Below are 10,572 nucleotides of genomic sequence, written 5' to 3' on the forward strand. Positions count from 1 at the left end.
CACCCAGGCGCCCCTCCAGGTTAAAAATTTGATTTTATACTTTATGATCTGGTTTTATTAACAGAAAAAAAAGTACTGGTAATTTCCACAAATAGTTCCTTCTTTGCCTTGGATACAATTGAACGTGGATTCGCTGTGTTTCTCAGGGCCACTGATTTAAAATACAGATAGGATCGAATTAAAAAAAAAAATTAACGTTTATTTATTATTTGAGACAGGGAGAGAACAGAGCATGAACAGGGGAGGGTCAGAGAGAGGGAGACACAGAATCTGAAACAGGCTCCAGGCTCTGAGCTGTCTGCACAGAGCCGGACGCGAGGCTCGAACTCACGGACCGTGAGATCATGACCTGAGCTGAAGTCGGCCGCTTAACCGACTGAGCCACCCAGGCTCCCCAATAGGATCTAATTTATAACCTCAGTTGATAAATAATATTATACTTACAGAATGAAGATTTTGCTTTTGATTTAGCAATACCATAAAGATCATATTCCAAGTTTCCCCTTATCCCTACTTTAGTAGACCTCAAATTCCATAGACCACAATTTTTTTGAGATCTCTAATGCCTTTTTTAAAATGCATGTTTGTTGTTCTAAGACACCGATTTTTGGTAATTTTTTATAGTAATGATACAGAACTAATATACTGCAGAATAGGGTACCTATCATCATTCTTACTCCCTCTTCTTTACCTTTCTTCATGGCACTTATTATTACTGTATATAGTATATAAATAGTTGTTTATTTATTTCTCTAATAAAATGTGAGCTACTTGAAAGCGTGGCATGTTTCTTGCTCACTGCTTCATTTCTAGCAAATTTAACATTTCTTGGCATAAAGTAGTAAGTAAGAATACCTATTGAGTGCATGAAAGTGTATATGAATGAATTAACTTATTAATATTTAACCATAAATATTATTGAATAAGTATAATATGTCAAAAAACAAGTGAAACTCTGTGGCAGTCTACATTTTTGAAAGCAGGCATATCTGATAGGTGTAGTTTTGGTCCCTCACACTCATATCTTGTCTCTATACATTGGGTTTTTGGAGGTTTTGTTTTAATGATGATAAAAAAACAAAGATGTAAAGGTGAAATTATACAAAGATGCAAAAGGGAAGGATTTTCAAATTAAATTGTCCTGCTAGTTTTTGATTGGCCTTAACAATATCAAATGAAGAAAAGATTGTTCTACCTCTTTCTCTCAATCCAGCTCTTTCGGAGGACATGGTCATTGAACTTGCGAGTGTGGAATCTGGGCAAAAGGTGAGGCAAAATAAAGTTCTGATGTTTGAGATTTGGAAAGGAAAGGGGTTGCCTATTATGAAAGTCAGAATCATGAGTTAACTGGGTATTAAAAAGTAGGAACAGGGGCACCTAGCTGGCTCAGTCTGGAGGCAGAAACTTCAGCTCAGGTCATGATCTCATGGTTCATGAGTTTGAGCCCCACAGTGGGCTCTGTGTTGATGGTGCAGAGCCTTCTTGGGATTCTCTCTGTCTCCCTCTCTCTCAGCCCCTTCCCCCACCTCTCAAAATAGATACATAACCTAAAAAAAAAGTAGGAACAGTTTGGCCAAAAGATAAGGAAATATTTTTTTTAAGTTTTATTTATTTGAGAGAGAGAGAGAGACAGAGAAGAGAGAGAGAGACAGAGAATCCAAAGCAGGCTCCAGGCTCTGAGCTGTCAGCACAGAGCCTGATGCATGGTTCAAATACACAAATCATGAGATCATAAGCGGAGCCAAAGTCAGATGCTTAACCAACTGAGTCATCCCGGTGCCCGAAAAAATAATTTCTATAATGAGGTGCAACAGTGTGTAGCCCATGTAAGCAGAGGACTTGTATATGTCCTAGAATGAGTCAGAGGTTTGATATAAAGCATAGTCGTGTTTGACTATCGGTTCAACCAATTAATAATTTCTTGTCAGAGAGTTTCTCTTTTGTAATATTTATGATGTGGAAACTGAGAAGCAGGGAATAAAATAATCTCCAGTTCCCAAAATTTAAGACACTGTAGATGAATTGTCCAGTACTTATATAGTCCACTGATGAAGTTAATTTCTTTCTTTCAACCAACTATAGGGTAGACATAAATGTTCCAATGCTATTATGGATCCTGGATCATGGAGGAAATTATATACATATATCTTTTTTCATCTGAGTGATATCACCTTGCTCTGCGACTGAAAAGCTGTATGAACCTGAATGCATGGCAGGTTGGAACCAGACAGGGGTGAAGGAATTCTTTCTGGTAGGTTTAACTGAAAACCCTAATTTGCAGATCCCTCTCTTTTTCCTTTTCTCCTTTATTTATTCCATCACTCTGGCAGGTAATTGGGGGATGATTATCTTGATCTGGTTAAATACCCAACTTCATACTCCAATGTACTTTTTCCTTAGCAACCTCTCTTTTTGTGATATCTGCTACTCTACTGTCTTTGCTCCAAAGATGTTGGTCAATTTTCTATCAAAACACAAAGCTAGCACATTTTCTGGTTGTGTTCTACAGAGTTTCTTTTTTGCAGTTTATGTAACCACAGAGGGCATCCTTCTGTCTATGATGGCTTATGACCGCTATGTGGCAATAGCTAATCCCTTGTCGTATACACTCATAATGACCCAAAAGGTTTGTATTCAGATGGTCCTTGCGTCATACTTGGGTGGGCTCATTAATTCGTTGACACACACAATAGGTTTGCTCAAGCTAGATTTCTGTGGTCCTAACATCGTGAATCATTATTTCTGTGACATTCCGCCTCTTCTGAGACTCTCTTGCTCTGATGCCCATAACAATGAGATGCTACTTTTAGTTTTCTCTGGGGTCATTGCAATGTTCACTTTCACTATCATCATGGTCTCTTATACGTGCATCATCATTGCCATCCAGAGAATCCGCTCAGCTGAGGGGAGGCACAAAGCCTTCTCCACTTGCGCCTCTCACCTCACTGTTGTGACCTTATTCTATGGTTCTGTAACCTTTAGTTACATCCAGCCAAGTTCTCAGTATTCCCTGGAACAGGAGAAAGTCTCTGCTGTGTTTTATACATTGGTTATCCCCATGCTGAACCCACTGATTTATAGCTTACGCAATAAGGATGTAAAAGAGGCAGCAAAAAGGTCAATGTGGTGGAAGAGAACCCCCACCTGACACAACCTTGGTGGTGGCTTTGTTGACCTAACATTAAATTGATAGCCTTTCCTGAAAATTGTATTACAGACACAAATGCCAACAAAACTATAATCAAGATAGTCTTATGAAATTGAAGACTAAGTGTTGAGTTTGACATGAGTGTTGAGTGTTGAGAATTAATGGAAAATTACTGGAAAATCACTCTATTTGACCATTCATTGTTTTGTGACTTAACAGTTCCTTTCTCTCAAGAGCTGATACATTTTTTTTTTCTGAGAAATTCTGATGCTAAACTGTGAAAGAGCTCAGCATGGATTTAAAAGAGTCTGACACTGGTTCAAATGAAAAGAACATTCCAATACTCCAACAACTGCACTCTTATCTGAGAGGAAGAATGAAATAGTCCCTTGGCTTGATTATCTTGGAATCAGATCTTTTTGTTGTTGTTGTTGTTCTAAAGTGTTGCCTTTGAAGTAAGGACATATATCTCCACTTCTGTATTTAAGTTACATATTTTAGTGATATCTTAGAAGAGTGGTTATAGAAGAAATGACATACATTAGTTATAGTTTATTCATTCAACACACTTCTGTTGAATCCCTTTACTTGTACCAAGTATGCTGTGAGATCCAAACACAAATAGATTCAGGATACGGAGCAAAAGGTGTTAGAGGAATGGGTAATAGAGGAATATAATAAAAGAGTCTCCAAAGTGTTGTGTGAAGATGAATGCATTACCTAATATTGGATCGCAAACATTTGGAGAGCATGACTATATACTGGATAATATAAAATAATATTATGTCATTCCTATTATAAGCATAAATATAAATATATGTATATACACTCATGTACATACAGTAAGTAGAAATTGAGAAATAAAACAAATGTAGCAATTGCAGTTAGGATCTACAGGTAAAGAACACAGGAGAGATCATCTAAATATTTTTGAAAATCTGTCTTATTCTTGAGTCTGTTCTGCAAATTTGAAATGTTTCAATTGTTTTTATAAAATTAAAACGAAATTTTAATGTTTATTTTGGAGAGACAGAGAGAGACAGAGAGACAAGGAGGGGAGGAGAAGAGAGAGAGAGGGAGACACAGAACCCGAAGCAGGCTCCAGGCTCTGACCTCTGAGCACAGAGCCCGATGAGGGGCTAGAACTCATGAACTGCGAGATCATGACCTGAGCCAAAGTTGCACACTTAACCGACTGAGCCACCCAGGCACCCCTCAATTTTTTTTTAAGTTATGAAAATATGGAGAAAGTGCTTATAACATGACAGGAGCACTTTTACTTCTGGATGGAGTAGCTTGTGATCGAAACAGCATCTATGCAAAAATGACAAGACAAGCAAGATAAGATAAGACATCATCTCTGGAATAAAGTGAGTCTCTATGGAAGAAAAGAGAGTTGGAGTGGCTTAGGTTTCAGAGAGATGTAAATTTGAAGATGTGAGCTGACTTCCTCTCACTGATTCAGGGCATACTTGGTGATGCACACATGGTTTGCCTGGAGGGTCTACAGAGGGTTCAGAGGACTCGGGAGAGGTTTGGGCAGATATTTGCAGGTTTTACCCACATGGTTGTATATCCTCTCAGGGCATTAGCCATATTCTGGCTCTGAGCAGGCCTGAAGGCCAGGTAAACAAATAAATGAAAGGATGGACATATAGTAGATCAGGTAGATAGATGATAGATAGATGATAGATAGATAGATAGATAGATAGATGATAGATAGATGATAGATGAAAAGGGGTAGATAAATGATTGACAGATGACAGATAGATAATAGATTAGAGAGACAAATAGATGGATAGACATATCTAAATGGAGAATTAATGGAAAACAGAGGAGGAACAGGAACAAGGAGGAACAGGAAAACAGAGGAACATTTGGTGTTGTCCCAAACAAAGTAAATATTGAAGATTGTAGTCTACCTAAAGGAGGGACTCCTGTGCTCTGTGGCTGCTTTTGGAGCCACAGAGAGAACAGTGGCCCTTTAGGCAGGTATGTGGCCTGCAGAGATGACTGGATTACCTGGGAGCTTAAACACACAGCTGTTTTTGGCCTCACAGGAAATTGGATGGGATGGAGGGCAGAGAACGTAAGCAATTGGTTCTGGACCGCAGGGTGGAGTAAAATCTCCCACTTTCCTGCTGTGCTTAGAAGACAGGAAGTCCTGCTAGCACCAAATGTAATACGGGTTTCTTCCCCAAAGCATTGGCCAGATTTTGATCTTGCTGTAAGCCAGGCACAAAGGGCTAGAGTTTTCTTTTTGGAGCACGAGAAGGTTCAGACTTTGCAGATTCGGTTGTAGCTGGAAAGACAGTGACATCTTTCTCAGTGTTTAGGCGTTTGGCTGATAAGTTCCCACCCAAGGTAGAGGTCTGCGTCGAACACAGGGCTGGCAGCCCCCTCAAGGCACTGGCTCCCATTTGAAGATGTACAGGCCCACCTCGCTTGATTTTGCTTCACGTTAACTTCACAGCTACTGCGTTGTTTTTGTTTTTTGTTTTTTTTTTAACAAATTGAAGATTCTTGGCAGCCCTGCATCAAGCAAGACTATTGGTGCCACTTTTCCACCAGAATTTTCTCACTTTGTAACTCTGTGTCACATTTTGGTAATTCTTGGCAATACTCCAAAATTTTCATTGTGTATTTTTTTTAACATTTATTTATTTTTGAGACAGAGAGAGACAGAGCATGAATGGGGGAGGGGCAGAGAGAGAGGGAGACACAGAATCGGAAGCAGGCTCCAGGCTCAGAGCCATCAGCCCAGAGCCTGACGTGGGGTTCGAACTCATGGACCGCGAGATCGTGACCTGAGCTGAAGTCGGACGCTTAACCGACTGAGCCACCCAGGTGCCCCTCATTGCGTATTTGTACATCAATGGTGACCAATGATGGTAACTCTCACTGGAAGCTCAGATGATAGTTAATATTTCGTAGCAATAAAATGTTTTTAAATTAAAGTACCACATTGTGTGTTTTTTTTGATACAGTGTTATTGCACACTTAATAGACTATCACGTAATGTCTATTATGTGACATAATAGCCAAAGAGTCAAGTAAATATTTTCCTTGACTCACTATATTTCAGCATTTTGGAACTGAATCCACAGTATCTCCAAGGTATGCCTGTATAGGGCAGGAGGCTAACTTTACACCGCCAAAGAGTCAAAACTGATTTTTCTGCAGTATTTAAGGACTAGAAAGAGAGAGGCCCACCTGAACCCTGCAACAGGGACAAACCAGAAGAAAAATGAGTTCTAATTTCAACCCAGTCCAGAACTAGCCCAAATAATAATTGAATTAACTTATTCAGCCTCTCATTCTTTCTGCCTTTTTAGAAAGAGTGAAGCCCTCCCTGGTGGAAAGTAATGTTATCCTCCCTTTCTATGAAAATTTCATTCACATGCAAAGAGCCTGAAAGTATTTTAAAAAATTAACATTTATTCATTTTGAAGAGACAGAGCGCGAGCAGGGGAGGGGCCAAGACAGAGGGAGACACAGAATCCGAAGCAGGTTCCAGGCTCTGAGCTGTCAGCACAGAGCCCGATCCGGGGCTCATACTCACGAACCAGGAGATCATGATCTGAGCTGAAGTCAGACGCTCAACCAGCTGAGCCACCAACCGGCCCAAGCCTGAAAGTATTTTTAAAAAAAGAGTAAGAAAGAGCAGGAAAACACAAAATATAAGCAGGGCTACAAAAGAGTTACAAACCTTAATTTTAACTCATATCATACGTGAAGATTGACTTAAGATGGATCATAGAAGTAAACGTGTGAGAGATGAAAACAAAACAAAACACTGAAGCCTCTAGAAATATTTAGTATTAGGGGTACCTGTTTTAGCTTAATTGTTGGAGCCAGTGACTCCTTAACTTGTGGTTGTGAGTTCGAGACCCATGTCGCTTAAAAGAAACAAAAGCAATTGCTTAAAAGAAATAAAATCTTTATTGCTTAAAGAAATAAAATCTTTAAGATAGATTAAAAGGAATAAAATCTTTAAAACAAATAGTGAGTGGGGAGAGGCAAATAAAAATTTTGGTGGGGGTGCCTGGGTGGCTCAGTCAGTAAGCGTCCGACTTCAGCTTGGGTCATGATCTCACGGTTCTTGAGTTCGAGCCCTGCGTCAGGTTCTGTGCCGACAGCTCAGAGCCTGGAGCCTGCTTCGGATTCTGTGTCTCCCTCTCTCTCTGCTCCTCCCCCACTCACACTCTGTCTCTCTCTCAAAAATAAACATTAAAAAAATTAAAATAAAAAAATAAAAAATAATAAAAATGGTGAAGAGATGGAGGTGCTATTATTCTTATAAAGCACCGATGGAGATGTTACTCAGAACAACAATCTTGAAAGTTGCCAGTACTTAATAAAGTTGCACATAAAAAATGCAGAGCATCTACACTGTACATATAAAGAGAAGATTTTTTATTGTTTTAGTTTTTAGAGAGGGAGAGAGAGAGAGAGAGCATCAGCAAGGGAGAGGGGCAGAGGGAGAGAAAGAGAATCTTAGTCAGGTCCCATGTTAAGCACAGAACCCAACGTGGGGCTTGATTCCATGACCCTGGGATCATGACCTGAGCCGAAATCAAGAGTTAGATGCTCAATCGAGTCACCTGGGTGCCCCTATAAAGTGTAGTTTTTAACTCAAATTTACAAGACCTATAAAGGAACAGAAAATTGTAATGCATTGAACTCAGGAAGAACAAAAGTCAGTAGGAACTGCATGACCCAGATGTTAGCTTGAGCAGAAAAAGACTTCAAGGTATTATATAAATAATATGTTCAAATAATTAAAGAAAATATATATAAAGAATTAAAAGAAAGTGTTAACAATAAGTATTCATCAAATAGAGTATCTCAATAAAAAGAAAAGGATTAAATACCAAATGAGAATTCTGTAGTTAAAAAATGTAATAACTGAAATGAAAAATCTATTAAAAAGATCCAAAAACAAGTATGAGATGATGAAAGAAAGAATCGGTGAACTTAGAGATAAATCAATGGAAATCATCCCATTTGAAGATCGAACATGAAAAGAATGAAGGAAAATAAACACAGCAGAGATTTGTGTGATACGATTCAGTATAACAATAGACACATAGTGAAGTTTCCAGAGAGGAAGAGAAGAGAAAGAGGTTAAAAAGCAAAACAATAAATAAATAAATAAATACTAAATAAATAAATAAATAAATAAAAACCTGACATAGTATTGGACAAACTGCTTTTGGTAAAAAAATTCTATTGAATATTTTACTGGAGATTCCCATTACATAACATACAATTCACAAAAATACACAAAAAGAAGCTGCAGGAATAGATGCGCTTTACATTTAAGTAAAAGGTAGAACAATTCAAAAATGAGGCAAAAAATAAGTAAGGAAGGAATAAACAATACAAAATAAAGGAACAATACTAAATGAAAGAACAATAAAAAATAGAACATTACAGGAGCACCTGAGTGGCTCAGTGGGTTGAGCCTCAGACTTTGGCTCAGGTCATGATCTCAAAGTTCTTGTGTTCAAGCCCCTTGGGCTCCGTGCTGACAGCTCAGAGCCTGGAGCCTGCTTTGGACTCTGTGTCTCCCTCTCTCTACCCCTCCCCCGCTTGCACTCTGTCTCTCAGAAATAAACAAACATTAAAAAAATGAAAAAAACAAAATAGAATAACACAAAATAAATGAACAATACAAAGAAAATGCTAAAGGCAGGCAAATTAGAAAAGAATAAGTACAATTTTCATTATTCTTGGATGAAATTTTCATGTACATAAAATGTCTTACCAAGTCTTACAAAATCAATATACAAAACTCAACTGTTTTCTGTGTATTACTAGCAAACTGCTCAAATAATTAATAAAATATCTCTATTAACGATAGTACAAAATGTATAAAACTTTTTGGAATAAATCCAACAACAAAAAATCAACTTGATGGTAAAGACAGGAAAACTGTAAAACATTGCTGAGAGGAACGGGACATTTAAATAAATAGATATTCCCTGTGAATGAAGTGAAAGACTTCACTCTTAGATACTTATGGAGGAGAACTGAGTAATCTTGTCCTTTCAAAACTTTTACTCTAGTATTTATAACGGGTTTATTCGAAGTAGCCGAAAATTGCAAACAACCCAAAGTGCATTAAGGGGTGAGCGGATAAACAAAGTGTGTATATGCATATAATGGAATGTTACCAAACAACAACAACAACAACAACAACAACTAATGATTGCTGTCACAATGTTTCTCAAAACAGTATTCTGATTGAAAAAAATCTAGACCAAAAAAAACCTGTATTATCCCAACTTTATGAAACTCCGAAAAAGCATATCTCATAAATATATATGGCTGATCAGCAGCTCTTTGGAGCTGGGTTTCAGAAACAGGGGTTTCTTGGAGAGAGAACAAGATACTTTGAGGGTTATAGAAATGTTCTATGTTTTGATTGTGGTAGTAATTGGCCTGGAGTATGCGTTTGTCAAAACTCATTAAATTATACACTTATATCAGCACTCCATCTTGTATCAGAATTATTCCTCCGTAACTTTTCTTGAAGAAAGTTATTTTCTATAACGTTTCAATATGTTGTATTAATTAATATAACTTCTTTTAACTTTTTTAATGCTTATGTATATTTGAGAAAGAGAGAGAAACTGAGTTTGAGAGGGAGACACAGAATGTAAACAGGCTCTGGACTCTGAGCTGTCAGCACAGAGCCCGACGTGGGGCTCGAACCCACGAGCCATGAGATCATGACCTGAGCCAAAATCCGATGCTTAATGGACCGAGCTGCCCAGACGCCCCTAATAAATATACTTCTGAATTATGTTTTTCACAAAAAAACTTCTTTCATGATCAAAAACCAATAAATATATGCTAAATTCATTTTAAATACTGCTGCTAAATTTTTCTATATGCCAAATTCAATTGCAGCCCTATAAATGGGTTTGATGTCAATACTTTTAAAATGTCAATACATTTAAATAAATAAAAGCATTTAAGTCAATATTTTTAAAAATGTCAGTTTTTATTGTTAATCCATTAGCTCTTAGTTTGGCTATTCATTTAAGGATCTGATAATCGGTATGAGGCCATTTCTAAGAAATAGGTGCATTTAAGGGGCGCCTGGGTGGCGCAGTCGGTTAAGCGTCCGACTTCAGCCAGGTCACGATCTCGCGGTCCGTGAGTTCGAGCCCCGCGTCAGGCTCTGGGCTGATGGCTCAGAGCCTGGAGCCTGTTTCCGATACTGTGTCTCCCTTTCTCTCTGCCCCTCCCCCGTTCATGCTCTGTCTCTCTCTGTCCCCAAAATAAATAAATGTTGAAAAAAAATTTAAAAAAAAAAGAAATAGGTGCATTTATGTATGTATTTATTTATTTAAATGTTTACCTGTTTATTTTGAGAGACAGCATGGGCAGAGGAAGGACAGAGAAAGACACAG

General features: G+C 38.1%; 1 protein-coding gene across 1 annotated transcript; it reads left to right on the plus strand.

Annotated features, from left to right (window-relative positions):
• The first annotated feature begins 2,209 nt into the window (after positions 1-2,209).
• On the plus strand, positions 2,210-3,148 carry LOC125146795 (olfactory receptor 1052-like). Its single transcript, XM_047823643.1, has one exon. The coding sequence runs from the start codon at positions 2,210-2,212 to the stop codon at positions 3,146-3,148; it is 939 nt and encodes a 312-aa protein (XP_047679599.1).
• The last annotated feature ends 7,424 nt before the right edge of the window (positions 3,149-10,572 follow it).

The sequence above is a fragment of the Prionailurus viverrinus genome, chromosome D1, assembly GCF_022837055.1.
Source record: "Prionailurus viverrinus isolate Anna chromosome D1, UM_Priviv_1.0, whole genome shotgun sequence".
Classification (NCBI taxonomy): Eukaryota; Metazoa; Chordata; class Mammalia; order Carnivora; family Felidae; genus Prionailurus; species Prionailurus viverrinus.